At 39.1% G+C, this 17,500-nt stretch overlaps 2 protein-coding genes across 2 annotated transcripts in view; both read right to left on the reverse strand.

Annotated features, from left to right (window-relative positions):
• LOC138027693 (uncharacterized) overlaps nt 1-17,500 on the reverse strand; it is a 106,669-nt gene that overhangs the window by 23,114 nt on the left and 66,055 nt on the right. The window lies entirely within an intron of this gene.
• On the reverse strand, nt 5,428-9,215 carry LOC138027720 (short-chain collagen C4-like). Its single transcript, XM_068875322.1, has 5 exons — nt 8,894-9,215; nt 7,812-7,888; nt 7,400-7,516; nt 6,464-6,652; nt 5,428-6,046 (listed from the first exon to the last, which is right to left on the reverse strand). The coding sequence occupies exons 1-5, from the start codon at nt 9,133-9,135 to the stop codon at nt 5,565-5,567; spliced, it is 1,107 nt and encodes a 368-aa protein (XP_068731423.1). The 5' UTR covers nt 9,136-9,215; the 3' UTR covers nt 5,428-5,564.

The raw sequence follows: 17,500 nt of genomic DNA on the forward strand, positions 1-17,500 counted from the left end.
CCATATCTTAGCCAAAAAAAGAAAAACAAATTCACCGCTCACCTTGCTTCGTCTCCTGTTTGTTGATACATTTGCTTTCCTCTTGCTTTGCCTGACTTTCCGGCTTTTAACTTAAGACTCCATTTCTGAAGGCAAACGGGTTCAAATCCTGGGATGTTGAATCACACAGGACAATTTAACGCCGGGGCCAACATTTTGAAGGACAAGGTCACTTTCACAAGACTCTAAACAGCCTTCCAACTCCCTGCAGCAATAGTACTCGCTAATGTTTTGAAGTGACAATTTCCATACTTGCACCTACACAATACAGAAGTCAACGAATGAATAAAAGGAACAAATCATGATGAACTGTCGATGCAAGAAGTAACAGCCAAACAAGAAACATACAATCAACGAAAGCAGTCTCGGTAGGTGCGCACAGAGATCACCATGCAGAATACGCAAGTATTCCTACTATATAAGCCACTTCAACGTTTCCCTCAAATTTATCGGCCTTCAGTTGTCGTTCTAGTGCTTTGTCAGTTTGTTTTTCCTTTTTCGTAATTGGCAGTCCATTCCTTGTCAGCCTTTGGGTCGTCGATGATATCTTCATCGCTCGAGGCTATATGATCTCGATGGAGATAAATCATGACCATCGTCTTCCATTTCTATGTCGTAATCCATTTTCGAGTCTTCGGAAAAATGACCAGCATCAGAATCTGACGAGGGGCAAGACATTTTTAACGTTACGTTAAAAGAACTTCTCTATCAAGGAGAAAGCAAATAAAGCTTCCACCTCGTTCCCAGGGTCCCCAGAGAACGAGTTTGGTGAAGCTTGTATCCTGTGGGCTCTCAATCTGACGTCACTTCCATCGCTCTTCCCAGACCTCTTTTGCGCGGTTTGTGATGTTTTAAAGGGGCACAGAAAATCTAGTATTTAGGCAGTCGGAAAAAAATTGGCGTCAGAATGCTCCCAAAAACTACGCTTAATTTTTTAAGAGAAAAGTATATTTTTTGGTTTAGGTGGACTTAAAGTGCGAGGATCACTTCTCTCAATTTTAGCCAAAAACCCGCACTTTAAATATATAGATTTGTTACGGCAGAAAATTCTCTCTTAATTATTGTCACATGATCTACAAAGAATAAACGAAACTGAAGAAGTGAGCAGGATCTATTTTAGCTCCATGCTATCTGCAATTAACATGGAGTATTCTTTAACTAGTTCGCGACGAAATTTCCCCAAAACACACCTCAATAGCGACGGAGCTTATAAAGAAGGCTCAAAGCAGTTTCAGCACTTTCAAGAGAATGTACTATTAGAAGAATTGCCTCCACAACACTGTATCACATAAAAGCAGTGTCATGATACCATATGAAACGCCCTTGTTGCTTAACACAATGCGTTCATTATCACTACGTATTACCAGGAGCGCATTAGTAGGAGCCTCCATATGCAGTAGATCTTTGAGTCAACCTTTGCGCGCATCTTTCTATTTTTAGAACGACCCCTTGAGCAGGAGACTCGTATTTACATAAATTTACCACAATTTGTACGATTTAAATACAGTGTTACTGCTTTATTTGTCTTCGTTGGACAACGACTTTATTCTGATTGGCCTTTTAAAACAGTGTGTGCAGAGCAGGAGCAACTAACTCGTGGCGTTCTAAAAATGGAAAGTCACGCGCAAGGGCGCATAAGTGCGTGTATGAGAGAGGCAAGCTCCTACTCATGGGCTCCGGGTCCAGTGGATTCAGAGACACCTTAAAAAGCATGAGCAGTTAAGGTGGCTCTACATCTTCTCCAAAGAAGAAGAGCAGTTAAGATGGCTATACATCTTCTCCAAAGAATGCAGATCGTTTTACCACGGCCATCTAATCAGCAATGAAAAATGGGGGTCACCGAGTTCGTTTTAGAGATACATGCAGCTAAAGGTAAAATATACGGTAGTTTTGGAGGGATTTCTTGCCTCTTTGGTAACAATTACGTAACAATAATGATCTTATCTTGTAAAGCAATAATTCATGTTTCATATGCTCCAATCATAACACTGCCGTTAATTATAGGAAACAATGTTGTTGTTAAGTCAATACTTTTAGCAGTACAGTATCTTTAAAAGGCTGAAACTGGTGTGAGCCACGTTAAATCCATCTCAAATTATTTCTTAACCATTCTACCATTTTAAGTCCGGCTAAACATAAAAGTCCCTCCACAATTTACCCCCCTCCCTCCCGGCGGCTTATATGACCCTTACGTTTATATCCTTGAAGACGGAAAGGTTTTGATGAAGAAAAGATGCTCTAAAAGATAGTATGGATCTTAAACAAACATCAGAGATCACATGCCTGAGGTTGTGTATTTTGCATTGATTTAGCTGGCCGAAACCCGTTTTCACCTGACGATACTCCATGAAATGCAAATACATCACATAGCCTTTAGGTGTGCCGCATTGCTTCATTCGGCACATCCAAGAGTATTTATTCTGGGGCTGCCTTTACGACTAGACAGCCCTACAGCAGCAGTAATTGGGACTGCATGTAGCCACACTAAGTACAAGAACTATGGCGATAGACAGCCAAAAGTGACATTAGGTTGCGAGACTCAACCGGTGCGGAGAATGGTGCGTGACTTGAACTAAGTGACGCGCAACTCTGTCTTCGCTGTCTTGATCGTCGTGGGATCTGAATCGATGTAACTTATTACAGTTACTGTTAGATAAAAATTTCACTTTTTGTCGAATGGTACGCTGCGAAACAATAAGTGCATCCTTTTAAGATCACGCAACAAATAAATCTCATTGCTTCCATATAAAGCAGTCGTTTTAAGTTAAGTCGCTGTAAATAGGGAGAAATCAGTTACACCTTCAAATTGCTAAAGCATTTCTTCATGGGAAACCTTGTAAAAAGTTGATGTCGTGTAATTAAACGCCCCTTCTACCATCGGCGGCGATCGTGAGTGTTCGTGAGAGATCGTATTAAAAACGAGTAAACTGGAAAGTACACCCTTACTCTCAAGGGAACTCAGGGGGCGGTGCTAAGGCAAGCTTCAATGACGCGGATATATGAAAAAAATGCATATTTATGAGAAAAATGGCTCATTAGCTCGGGGTAATCACAGTAAATCAAAATTTCCAAGCAAATCGCTTTCGCTATTCCAAACCATTCTAACTCAATATTTGAACTTACTAAATTACCAAACTTTGTAGCTTACAAGTTGACAATAACGTGAACACGAAACGAAAATTTATCTATGCGCATACGACATTTTTAAATTCCAATATAAACTTTCTCAAAAATCCTTCGAATACTAAATCAAATCTCCAATATATTCTCTAGTTTTCTTTAGCTTTATGAACGTCTCGTTTTTTTTTTTGCAGCTTACCAGTTGAAATTTGGGACCAGATACGCTCCTTAAATTGACCTTGAGGAGAGGAGTTCGGTCAGCCACTTTGGAAAATACCATAATACTCTTTGTTTGTCCCCCCAAATTTTGCATAAGCATTGTTTTTGTTTTCTCTTGGGACCATTGTAAGTCCCAAGCGAAACTGGAAACAATGCTTATGCAAAATTTGGTGGGACAAACAAAGAGTAATATGGTATTTTCCAAAGTGGCCTATAAGTTTCAACCATCAGTCATTAAATTTCACGCGGTGCTATTATGCTAATAAGATTTTAACCCCTGCATATCAATGATGTCCGGCCATTCTGCGCCATGAGCCTGTACACCGTTTCTATGGTGATTGAAACCAAAGTTGTGATTGGTTGATTTAAACTGCAACTTTGAATGTGATTGGCTTATTGAACTAAACGATAACAACTTGGCATTCAAATTAGTGGAAAATCTAAGTATTTTTAAAGGAATCATGGGTAATCAGGGCAAGATGGATAGAAATTAAAAGGTTTGTAAGGAAGTTCAAAACGATGAAAAGTGTTCATAATATGCAATTTTGGGTTTTTTGTTTTTCAAAAGAGAAAATATGATGCGGCAGAATAAATTTGGAGAGAATTGATGTTGTAGACATTATTTTATTAAAAAGAGTTTCTGCCATACGTTTCATTTAATTCCAAAGGCACAAAATTACAGAGAATGTATGGAGACAAAAGAAGCAATATTAAGGAATTCCAAACATGGGATACGAAGTCTAGTTAATCTCAGTTGTAAACATGAACTTATTTGTTTGGTTTATGAAGGAGAAAGTCTATAAAGTTGAGTCATGTACAGTATATTTTGCTTCGAATTTCCATACAAACCTTTGAAATTCCCGCCATGTTGTCCTGATTACCCATGATGCATTCAAGAGCGTGAACTCGTCTATTATTTTGAAAAACAACCCTAATTAACGAAGCTATAGAAACTATCAATACAAGAATTTACACTTCGCGAGACAGTTTTATTCTTTAAATCTAAATAGCTAGGGCAAAACCAGAATGAATTTTTTCTTAGGGATGTTGTGACAGGATTTGAACGCTTCACTTGCCCACAGGATACCCATTTTGCAATAATAGTTTTTCAATTTCATTAACTAAAGGCAAGAACGCGTAAAGAGGAATCAGAACAAATACGAAAACAACGATAGGTCAAGGTGCGAACTAAATTAACCTCGTGCTTTCGTGGTGTGAAGGAGTCGAGTCGAGTCCCATTTCATGTAAAGGGCGGTTGAAAGTTTCTTCCTGTACTAGGTCATCGTTGAAACATATGCATGATTTTGCTGGCGTTTAACAAGGCCGTCTAAAAACGGAATTTTATGCTTTTCTTCGAATTTCATGGTTAATGTTATGCTAGGATCGATGTCTCAGGTTGATGTATTTGAGAAATCTTTGTTGTCAAACAGGGTGGAAGTGTCACTGTCATAAATGGCGACCACTTTTTCATGCTTTTGTGTTTATGTTAATTAGACCTACTGCCCTCGTTTTGAAACAAATATTCTTTTGAAATTTGCTCGTCGTAGCGAGGCTACAAAGGCTTATTAGCATTAAAACAAAAGGATATTTTCTTGGGCCGCCATTATGAAAGAGGTCTATACTCGTACCTAAACCAGACAGATTGACAATCTTTCCTCTCTTGTACCAATTCTTGTTGGAAGAGGAGCATGAAAATACATGCCCAGGGCGGTGTCACTTAGAAACAGAATGGGTACAAGGGAGGAAAGATTGTCGGTTTTCGAGGTTAGGTAAGTTCAAATGCCTGCGTATTTTCGTTCCATTGGGGTCAACCTTCAGTTTCATACCAATGTGGTCTTATTTGATTTGTCGGAGAAATTTCAATTAATTAATGAAAATGAACTTGCCGTGGCGGATCAATTTCTACTGAGTTTTGTAAGAAGACTTGAGTACGTCTAAAATGTTTAGTATATTCGGTACCAATCGAAGAGGGCACTTGTTCCAAGACATCTCAGCTGTAGGATGCTGATTAGTGGATCGAATTGAACATAATCGTGTAACACAAGACTCATTAAGATCAACAAGTTTATTGTTTTGCACCCTTACTCTACATTTGCTCTCTGGCTTGCTAGCGATTGATATTTCATTTAGTTTCTGTTTAGTTCTAATGCAAATCAACTACTGTTCAAGCTTTCTTTTTTCTTTGATTACTTGGTGCAGACGGCGCATGTTAACTCTCGACCGCTGACGTATGGAAGACAGGGAAGTGAACCACAAACGCCTTCCACAGCATACAGCAAGGCACCATCTTTGTTAGCACTGCTACCAGGAACGTATTCTGGATCACCATCGACGCAGATGAAATCACTTGAATGTCTGTGACCATGACGTTCAGTCATCAGATACCCATGATACTCCTCGGTCCATCCAGATGGACAGTCATTCCTTGCGGGCATCATCAGCATTGAGCCACGTGACTTCACAAAGCAGACAACACAGACTGCTTCATGCTCATGGATATTTCTCTTAAAAGGGTCTCCGTTGTATTGACTGACTTGATACTCAGTGCCGTAAATGTATCCTGAGTACTGGTGACCATCTTTGTACTTGTCGTACTTTGGATTGTGAGGAAGACAAAGGTAGTTGGCTCCACCACCGTAGTGGTTGTGCCATTCACCCCCAATTATCCCTAAAACGTGGAAATGGTATGTAAAACGCGTTTAGCTTGCTAAGAGAGGAAAAACCAAGTACTAATTCCTAACTAAATTACACCTCTAAAGGAATTCTCAATGTTGTGGCTTTTGGCCGTTTTTGCCATTATATGTTTTCATTCAGTCTATTTTAGCGAGATCAGTATTTACTTTTGATTCGTGTTCCTTTTGCTTAATTCGTTTTCTACTCCCCACGACCCCTGTGACTTATTATTATACCTATAAAGAAGGGAAAATTTGAGACTTCAAGAATTTTCTCACAAGCACCAAAACATGAAGCAAAGTAAGTGTAATTGCTTGGGCCAGCTGCTATTTTCAACTGATGTAATAAGCTTTTCACGGAATGCCTGCCGTGATAGGAAGCGTTCAATTGCCTTGTTCAGCGAGTTTTATACCTTTATAGACGATCTGAGCACCACTGGGACATGTGGTCCTTCCCCACCGAACATACTTCACCCCAGACTGTCCAGTTCCGTTTTGTCCTTTTTCTCCTTTGGCTCCTTGAGGTCCCTGGGCTCCTTGTTGTCCTTTAGGACCAGGAGGGCCTGGTAACGGTGTGTTTGTGCTAGGCTTTCCTGGTTCCCCTGTGGGGAAAAGAGGTACATTCGCATGTGTCATCATCATTTTTTGTGTGCTGATGGGAAAAGTTGCAAGGGAGCAGTTTTCCATGGTCACAAACAAAAGAGAAGACGGGGAAGATGTTTAACTTGGTGTGAGACTAATTTTTAGCATAAAGGATGGGCAAAAGGTAGAAACGACATTTCGTTGCTTATTGGAGCAACATTTACAAGGTATTCACTGTGACAGACAGTTATATAATTTTTACACGCACCTGATTATGTTGCTGAAATAATCAAAGAAATATGGCATGTTTCCCTCCTTTTTGATTGGCCAAAGTAATTACTTTCATTGGTTTTGGTTTCACGACACTCGATTAAAACTTGTTCTAATCTGAGCCGGTAATAGATCTGATCCAGAGATCACTTATTTCCTCTGTTCACAGCAGACTCCATTGGTCAGATGAGACTAATTTTGTTTGCTCTTTTTTTGAGCACTGATGGAAAGAATTGAAGTTGATTTTATCCTATAGATTAATGTTTTTCCTAGTTTTGGTTCCTTCTCTCAGAAACGGCCACAAATTTCGTTGTAAACACCTCCTTCTCCTGTACATGAAATTTGATATGCCATTGCCAGCATGGTTTTATTCATCACAAAAGGGTGCTTTCTTCAAAGTTTCAGAGGTTTTGGGCCGGTAGAATTAATTCGAAGGCAGCGAAATCTATGACAGTTCTATGAAGTGAAGTCTATGAGCAGTGGGGAGTTTCGTTTACCTTTGGGGCCTGTTTTTCCATCCGAACCAGGGTTACCAGCCAACCCTGGTGTCCCTGGTGGACCAGGGGGTCCAGGAGGTCCCATCCTTTCCTTTCCACTGTTTTGGATATTCTTTCCTTTGAGAATGAAAATGGTACAAAACAAGTCAATGCCTTAGAGTTCAATAATCGGTAATTCCTTAAAAATTGTTGTTGGCAGTTATCTTAACCTTGAACTACTTTCCTTACAAACATAACCTAACGAAATTAACATCTTTATGCCAGAATTATGTTGCGCTCAAGCACTGGCATGAACATTACAAATCAGAGGAGAGTTTATTTTCTGTTTTGTCTCTAATAAATAAAAAAACTGAGAAATAACTGATCTTTTGAATATCATTATCTTATAATCGTGGGTGGATTTGATACCAACCCAATAGGTAGGCTGTAAGTGAGGAGTAAGAATCTCCATTTGATCCAAGAGAAGGGGACCGCATCAGTACATCAAGTCTACAAAACAAAATAAATATATTGAAGTGTTGATATTCATTTGAATTGTTGATTGTTATCAGATGGTCATGTCTGAGTACTCAAGCTCAAACAGGTAAAGGCATAATTATATTTTAGGGAAAGAACATATAACTGAACAACTGTCCATGTTGAGTTAAATGTTAATGAGTTTTACAGAGATGATGCAAACTTTTGATTGCGTACTAGATCTATCTGATTGGAAAAAGCCCTGCAGACATGTGGACGTTTTCTGGTGGTTTGATTTTATTTATTTTGTTTATTATTATTATTTTTTCGTTTGAGATTACATTTTACATGATATCCTGCATGGAGTGGAGTAATTGATATGGCTATTTTCTTCCAGGCTTTTATTGATTTTTTTCCCAAAGCGTTTACTTTGCCCCTGCCATCGTTTTGATAAATACCTCCAAGTGGAGTATTTTCTAAACAACACGTTTTGCTAGGAAAATCACTTAATTGGTATAATAACTTCAATTTTAGCGAAATAAATTTTCTCTTTCTGCGCAAAAATCGACAGACATATTCACTTATACTGAACATTTCACACACACGCACGAAATTGAAAATGCAGCAATATTTCCCTTAGAGTTAAATTAACTGGCAACATTTTAATACTGCTAGAAACAAGAATAATTAAGAGATACCAAGTTTCTGAAGGACGTTTTAGCCTTTGCTAAATCAATTTCGAGCCGAAATTTTATTTCTGAAAATTATTGTTTGAAGTGTAAACAAACTCCAAACGCATGAAGCCCAATTGCATAGGAATGTTTTCAGTGGCAAGGAGACTCGACGAAGCACTTTTTGGCATCATGGATCTTATTTCGCGAAAATACACCATTGGAGACAATGAACAAATCAAGAAAAAATTGAAAAGATTACTCAGTCTCGACCGGAGAGACGACAATACGTTACGTTGGGTGCCCTTGACAATACGTTATATTTGAGATTGGGAGGATAAGCAGCTATAAATTATCGAGGACAAACCTCTCTTCAAGGATTTTCACTCGTTTTTCAATGTCCTGTGGGTTTTGAGTGGTGTTTTTCTTAATTCCTCTGCGTTCGCGAAACAGCATCGACTCAGTCTTTTGTCCAGTTGCATGGACATCGTGATTATTTGAACGCTGATCATCCATGGCTGAGATGTGGACCAAAATGGTAAAGCAAATCATTAACACAACAAGGAAACGCAAGCCACCACAAGGGGTTTTCACTCGCGGGTACTTCATAGCTGACGAAATGGTCTTCTTTGATCACTGCCTTCGGTACAAGTGGAGTATCAAGTTGGAGAAACGAAATAAATATACCTTAGGTGAATCACAAGAAAGAAGTTTTATTGATTCTGCAGAGAGCTTCACAAAGATACAAGCTTGAACTTTTTCGCGTTTACAACTGAGATGCTTTTGACTGAACAAAGAGTCACGCGCGTAAATGTCAATATGTCAGTCAACGGATGGAAAATTATTTACCCCTGGTCTACACAATCAATCTACATCCAAGTGGAATAACAATATTTTGTGACTAAGAAACTCAGATAGCCGACGAAAACAAGCTTTGCCTTTAATGGGACCGCACTCGAAATATTCCCCATGAACAGTTGGACTGCTCAGACAGATTTGCATATAAATATTTCCAGGATGATGATAAATGCACGTGGTTTCAAAGTAACTTTGCTCGGTTGGCTTTTCTGAAAGACTAGCAAAAGGTTATGAAATCTAACAGCAGGAAATGACAGTGCTTCATCATTAACTGTTTTCAAACCGTAGTTTTGGAAGCGTGTTTCCATGCCAATTGCCGTTCTCGGCCTGACGACGACGTGAACTGAGCAAATTTTAGGTTATGTGGAGGTCGTGAGCATCTGAAAATAACTTTTTAATTGTCCACGTAGGATACTGTAAAAATAACATTCTTCATCTGACTTAATTGACGACGGTCTGTGCAACAGAGAGCGCCGATCTTGCGCATACATTGTTGACATATTACAGTTCTTAGAGCGGCGTTCTTACCTAGAAGACGACGGATTTCGAACTGTCTGTACCTTTCTCTTGAACCAAAGAATGCAGAAAAGCTAGAGTGACACATTTAATAAGCTTTCGGCGATTTAATGTCTTCGCTCCCCAAGGATCTTTCTGTATACCAAGTGAATTCAGTATTAGAGTTAAAATGCTCTGGTTGTTGATAGAAACAATTGGGTCATTTGTTGAAGAACTAAAAAAGTTGACATGCCGCATGAAGTTTGGTCTGTACAATGCGATGAAAATCCGTCCTTAACCTTTAGCATGAAGGGTTGTCAGTTTGAATAAGATGAAACGTACGCGAACATGTCGTAAATGATGTACTTATGTCTCATTTGTCCATAACAAAGAGCTTTGGCAAGGACGAGGATGCAACGGAAACAGCGACTCGTCCTAAACTAGGTTTTAATGCTGAAAAAGGCGTGCTGCAGTTGCAGCATATATTTCTCAATACATTTCTTTTCCGTCCTCTGGAAAACAAGAAAGTAAAGCAGAGTTTAAGAAACGACGAAGGCCAGGGTAAAGAGACCGCAACGTATATCATTTGGTTAAAAGAGAAAAAATAAACGTAGTGGGCACTTGTTATCACGTATTTCTGCCAGTACTTTGCGACATAAACTCACCAAATTTGATCCGGGTTTTGACAATAACGTGAGGAAACGTTCGTTTTCAATTGAGTTTTAGGATACTTCGCCTCATGACATGAACGAGACAGAATAATCGCGGAACACTTACGAAAGCGCAAAGTTTATATTTTGAGGTGACGTTTTCAGTTCGTCGCCGTCGTAGATGTTGAAGTCCCTAATAAAGTAAAATAGGAATAAATGTAACCACATTCAATCGATGAAGTTTTGACGACAGCGTGAACATACTTCCAAGCAATCCTTCATTCTCCATATTTACTTCAATAACGAATTCTTTCAATACAATACACTTGGAGCATTTTCGCCGATATTGTGATACTCAAACAGTGCGGGATATATACGGCAAACTGGTCTACGATAGCGTCAGAAAATGTTGATTCATTTTTCAAGCTTTCGTTAGCGTCGCTGTCTTCCTCTCAAAGGTATATTAGCAATACAAAACTTTATTACGTTTTATTTACATTCATTTACAGTATGTAAGCAATAACGGTTATAAACATCAAAACAGATTTTGTGGGGCTCTTTTTATTCCCCTTCCCTTTGTAACAGTTTTGCATGGGAAGGGTGGCCTTTTAGTGTACTCACTGAGTTAGTGGTTCCTCTCGTGCTATGGTGTATGATTTGAGGTTTGGGGGTTCCAAAAGCAGCACTGAAACAGGAACAGCAGAGGTAAAATTTGTAACATGAAAGGGCTCTATTGGCATGATTGTAACAACGCAAAAAAACAGCAAAATATGCCGGGAGTTGATGACATAATGGGAATGGATGAATAGAATCACGACGAATAAAGATAGGCTGAGTGGTGAGAGTTGTATTTACAATGAAAATTGACCGTGATAAATTCAAGTCAACACAATATTACCAAGTTAAATACAGCTACCAAATTAACAAATCACTGTTGCATCGAGATTTATTAGTCGACTTTATGACTGAAATGAACGTAAACGTTTAGAACTGATGGGTCAACTGGCCAGAAAAGTTTCCATGAGTGAACTAAAGCGAAAAGAGAACTTGAAGCGGGTGATTTCGAGTAATATAACTTTTTTCGCCGTTGACAAAGTACACAACAGAGCTCAACAGAGAGAGGTCGACAGGCACATCATCACCAATTTGAGGTTCGTTTACACGACAGAGGAAAAATGGCACGGGTCCGAGAAAAAGTGGAATGGTTCCATTCAGTTTTGTAAAGAAACAGTGAACTTTTATCCGTTCGGCTACAGGACCATAGGCGCCTGTGGTTCCGTAGCAAATGTTGAAGGACCTTGAAGCCTTTCATTTGCGCGGGGCTTCAGTCTCGAGTATACATGATGTTCGGTTCTCACTGTAAAAAATTACGAAAGTGTTGAAGGAATATATCGGGGCAGGAAAGAGAGTGTTTACATACAAACGCCGTAGGAAGTTCACTAGTTCGTATTGGAATAAAAATTCTACTTGTGTGAACTTTCATTTCACAAGTGAACACCACAATAATGTTATGACCCATCTTCCTCCCGTTACACAATGCTCAGACTGGTCTTATTCCATTACACATTTGATTCCGAACACACAGATCATATCACGACTCAAAGGAGATTTTAAAACTTAATTTTGTTTTTGGCGATCAAGCATGAATGTGTCTCGGTTGCGAAAATTTCCGTTGAAGCCCCCTGAATTTTTCAGGTGTCATGATAAGACCACAGGTCACCCAGGCTCACTCAGGTGTCATGATAAGACAATTGCTAAGCTATTAAAGTGCGAGGATAACAATTTCGTCTCATGATAACCCGCTGCCGGTACGGGAGCCCAACAAAATAGGCCATTTTCGAAACATCAAAATATTCGGGTTGATAGTGAGTCATTGAGGACAAAAACAAAAGAAACACGTTGGAATGAATGTGAAAAATATTTGCATATCATCCATTTTCCTTTGTCTTTGGGCGTGTTTTCACGCCAGCCGATTGTCTCGCTTAACATATTTGCCCTCTATTAAACCTCACCTTTCTTTTAATATATCGAAAAAGGCCTATTAACTACTTCCAACATGATCTCTTCTCTAAATTAACGATTATCGTTAATTTGTAATTAGCTTTGAATAGAATTTACTGTTATCGTCAATTTAGGACACTGTGTCCCAGGACTTGTGGTAGCACAGAAAATAAGGAAATTAAAAAATCATATCCGTGGATTAGATTCGAACCCGGAGCTTCTGTTTAATCGGAACCGCTTCTTTCCGCTTCACCACTGAAGATTCTCAAAAAAGAATATATTAGCGTGACTTTAGGGGCATTTTGGCGCAAACAATTTTTTGATTTGGTTTAAATCTCGATATTTGATGGTCTGTTCAATACGTAAAATTTGCGGTAAAACTCCGACATGTTGGCCCATACACTGCTCTGTTGGCCCCACTAGCTACCGAAACAAAAACAAAAGAGATGTGGGTCTAGCTGCTATTGCGACCTAAAAGCCAGAGTTTTCTAAACATTTGACTTGTTCAATGTGAATCTTTTGACTGCAGTTTACATGCGTAGCAGCAGAATGCAACAATACCAGAAATTTAAAAGACGGTATAGGGCTTCATTTCATGATACCGTATTTCGACGACAATCGCCATTAAGCCATGAACGTCGAAGAAAATTGGTTCAGATTGTCACAGTGCTCGAAGCATTTCAAAACAGAGGACTTCACTCTACCAGTTTAGACCGCTTTTGATCAAACGTGACAACACAAATATGGAAGACGTTTCATTAAACACCTATTTCTAATACGATTCTCCTTGCAGAAAGCTCAAGTTACAAGAGAAACAATCTGTTGAATACGTATAAAATTAGCGGCAAAATACTGCCATGTTAGCCTACCGCGCTATAGGTATGGGTCTAGCTGCAATTGTGACGTCAAAATTTGACTTCTTCTCTGCGGATTTTTTGAATGCAGCTTACATGCAAAGCAGCAGGATGCTACAATACCAGAAGTTTAAAAGGCGGTTTAAGGCTTCATTTCCTGATACCGTATTTTGACGACAATCGCCATGAGATTACGAAACGTCGAAGAAGATGGGTTCAGTTTGTGCTTGAAGAATTTCAAAAGAGAGGCCTTTACTCGACGTTTGGACCGCTTTTGATCAAACGTGACAACACAAATATGAAAGGCGTTTAATTAAACGATTCTCATGACAGAAGGCTCAAGTTATAAGAGAAATGGAAGTGGAAGGAATAAAAAGAAACGAAGCAAAGATAAAATCAGATATTAAATCAAATACACCAGCAGTACACAACATGTACTCAATTTGTAAACCATATCTTAGCCAAAAAAAAAAACAACAACAACAAATTCACCGCTCACCTTGCTTCGTCTCCTGTTTGTTGATACATTTGCTTTCCTCTTGCTTTGCCTCATTTTCTGGCTGTTAACTTAAGACTCCATTTCTGAAGGCAAACAGGTTCAAATCCTGGGATGTTGAATCACACAGGACAATTTAAAGCCGGGGCCAGCCGGGGCCAACATTTTGAAGGACAAAATCACTTTCACAAGGTTCTAAACAGCCTTCCAACTCCCCGGCTGCAGCCATAGTACTCGCTAATGTTTTGAAGAAAATCGACACTGTGACAATTTCCACACTTGCATCTACACAATACAGAAGTCAACGAATGAATAAAAGGAACAAATCATGATGAACTGTAAGAAGTAACAGCCAAACAAGAAACATACAATCAACGAAAGCAGTCTCGGTAGGTGCGCACAGAGATCAACATGCAGAATACGCAAGTATTCCCGCTATATAAGCCACTTCAACGTTTCCCTCAAATTTATCGGCCTTCAGTTGTCTTTCTAGTGCTTTGTCAGCTTGTTTTTCCTTTTTCGTAATTCCTTGTCAGCCTTTGGGTAGTCAGCAAAGGCGATGATATCTTCATCGCTCGAGGCTATATGATCTCGATGGAGATAAATCATGACCATCGTCTTCCATTTCTATGTCGTAATCCATTTTCGAGTCTTCGGAATAATGACCAGCGTCAGAATCTGACGAGGGGCAAGACATTTCTAACGTTACGTTAAAAGAACTCCTCTATCAAGGAGAAAGCAAATAAAGCTTCCACCTCGTTCCCAGGGTTCCCTGGGAACGAGTTTGGTGAAGCTTGTATCCTGTGGGCTCTCAATCTGACGTCACTACCATCGCTCTTCCCAGACCTCTTTTGCGCGGTCGTGATGTTTAAAGGGGCACAGAAAATCCAGTATTTAGCCAGTCGGATAAAAAATTGGCGCTAGAATGGTCCCAAAACTACGCTTAATGTTTTAAGAGAAAAGTATATTTTTGGTTTAGGTGGACTTAAAGTGCGAGGATCACTTCTCTCACTTTAAATATATAGATTTGTTACGGCAGAAAATTCTCTCTTAAGTATTGTCACATGATCTACAAAGAATAAACGAAATGAAGAAGTGAGTAGGATCTATTTTAGCTCCATGCTATCTGCAATTAACATGGAGTATTCTTTAACAAATTCGCGCAGGAGCTCATCATGAGCTCCTGGTTCGCGACGACATTTCCCCAAAACACACTAGCGACGGAGCTTAAGATGGCTCAAAACAGTTTCAGTACTTTAAAGAGAATGTACTATTAGAAGAATTGCTTCCACAGCACTGTATCATATAACAGGAATGTCATGATGCCATATAAAACGCCCTTGTTGCTTCAGTAACAAGATGCGTTCATTATCATGACGCAATACGTCACCATAGCAACACGACAGTCATCCAAAAACACTCCATATTTCGTTTTTAGTTGCTTGTATCTCTCATCCCATTTTTAATCCCCGTAAAGTGAATGAAGCTGCTCAAAGCAGTTTAAACACTTTCAAGAGATTGGACTATTAGAAGGATTGCCGCCACAACACTGTGTCACATAACAGCAATGTCAAGTTACCTCCCTCCCGGCGGCTTATATGACCCTTACGTTTATATCCTTGAAGACGGAAAGGTTTTGACGAAGAAAAGATGCTCTAAAAAATAGTATGGATCTTAAACAAACATCAAAGATCACATGCCTGAGGTTGTGCATTTTGCATTGATTTAGCACCGAAACCCGTTTTCACCTGACGATACTGCATGAAATGCAAATACATCACATAGCCTTTAGGTGTGCCGCATTGCTTTATTCGGCACATCCAAGAGTATTTATTCTGGGGCTGCCTTTATGACTAAACAGCCCTACAGCAGCAGTAATTGGGACTGCATGCAGCCACACTGAGTACAAGAACTATGGCGATAGACAGCCAAAAGCGACCTTCAATTAGCTTGCGAGACTCAACCGGCGCGGAGAATAGCGCGTGACTTGAACTAATTGACGCGCAGCTCTGTCTTCGCTGTCGTGATCGTCGTGCGATCTGAATCGATGTAACTTATTACAGTTACTGTTTAGATAAAAATTTCCCTTTTTGACAAATGGTACGCTGCGAAACGATAAGTGCATCCTTTTAAGATCACGCAACAAATAAATCTCATTGCTTCCATATAAAGCAGTCGTTTTAAGTTAAGTCGCTGTAAATAGGGAGAAATCAGTTACACCTTCAAATTGCTAAAGCATTTCTTCATGGGAAACCTTGTAAAAAGTTGATGTCGTGTAATTAAACGCCCCTTCTACCATCGGCGGCGATCGTGAGTGTTCGTGAGAGATCGTATTAAAAACGAGTAAACTGGAAAGTACACCCTTACTCTCAAGGGAACTCAGGGGGCGGCGCTAAGGCAAGCTTCAATGACGCGGATATATGAAAAAAATGCATATTTATGAGAAAAATGGCTCATTAGCTCGGGGTTATCACACTAAATCAAAATTTCCAAGCAAATCGCTTTCGCTATTCCAAACCATTCTCACTCAATATTTGAATTTACTAAATTACCAAACTTTGCAGCTTACAAGTTGACAATAACATGAACAAGAAACGAAAATTTATCTATGTGCATACGACATTTTTAAATTCCCATATAAACTTTCTCAAAAATCCTTCGAATACTAAATCAATTTTCCAATAGTTTCTCTAGGTTTCTTTTGCTTTATGAACGTCTCGTTTTTTTTGCGGCTTACAAGTGGAAATTTGTGACCAGATACGCTCCTTAAATTGAGGTTGAGGAGAGGAGTTCGGCCAGCCACTGTGGAAAATACCAGAATACTCTTTGTTTGTCCCCCCAAATTTTGCATAAGCATTGTTTTTGATTTCTCTTGGGACCATTGTAAGTCCCAAGAGAAACTGGAAACAATGCTTATGCAAAATTTGGTGGGACAAACAAAGACTATTATGGTATTTTCCGAAGTGACCTATAAGTTTCAACCATCAGTCATTAAATTTCACGCGGTGCTATTATGCTAACAAGATTTTAACTCCTGCATATCAATGATGTCCGGCCATTCTGCGCCATGAGCCTGTACACTGTTTCTACGGTGATTGAAACCAAAGATGTGATTGGTTGATGTAAACTGCAACTTTGAATGTGATTAGCTTATTGAACTAAACGATAACAACTTGGCATTCAAATTAGTGGAAAATCTAAGTATTTTTAAAGGAATCATGGGTAATCAGGGCAAGATGGAGAGAAATTCAAAGGTTTGTAAGGAAGTTCAAAATGATGAAAAGTGTTCATAATATGCAATTTTGGGTTTTTTGTTTTCCAAAAGAGAAAATATGATGCGGCAGAATAAATTTGGAGAGAATTGATGTCGTAGACATTATTTTATTAAAAAGTTTCTGCCATACGTTTCATTTAATTCCAAAGGCACAAAATTACAGAGAATGTATGGAGACAAAAAAAAGCAATATTTAGGAATTCCAAACAACGGATACCAAGTCTAGTTAATCTCAGTTGTAAACATGAACTTATTTGTTTGGTTTATGAAGGAGAAAGTCTATAAAGTTGAGTCATGTACAGTATATTTTGCTTCGAATTTCCATACAAACCTTTGAATTTCCCGC

This window comes from Montipora capricornis, chromosome 12, assembly GCF_036669925.1.
Source record: "Montipora capricornis isolate CH-2021 chromosome 12, ASM3666992v2, whole genome shotgun sequence".
Taxonomy (NCBI): Eukaryota; Metazoa; Cnidaria; class Anthozoa; order Scleractinia; family Acroporidae; genus Montipora; species Montipora capricornis.

Coding starts and splice junctions, on each gene's coding strand:
- LOC138027720 (XM_068875322.1), bottom strand. CDS start 9,135: ATGAAGTACCCGCGAGTGAAAACCCCTTGTGGTGGCTTGCGTTTCCTT. Junction 7,889..8,893: donor GTGAAAATCCTTGAAGAGAG/GTTTGTCCTCGA, acceptor TTTGTTTTGTAG/ACTTGATGTACTGATGCGGT. Junction 6,047..6,463: donor TGCTCAGATCGTCTATAAAG/GTATAAAACTCG, acceptor TCCACGTTTTAG/GGATAATTGGGGGTGAATGG.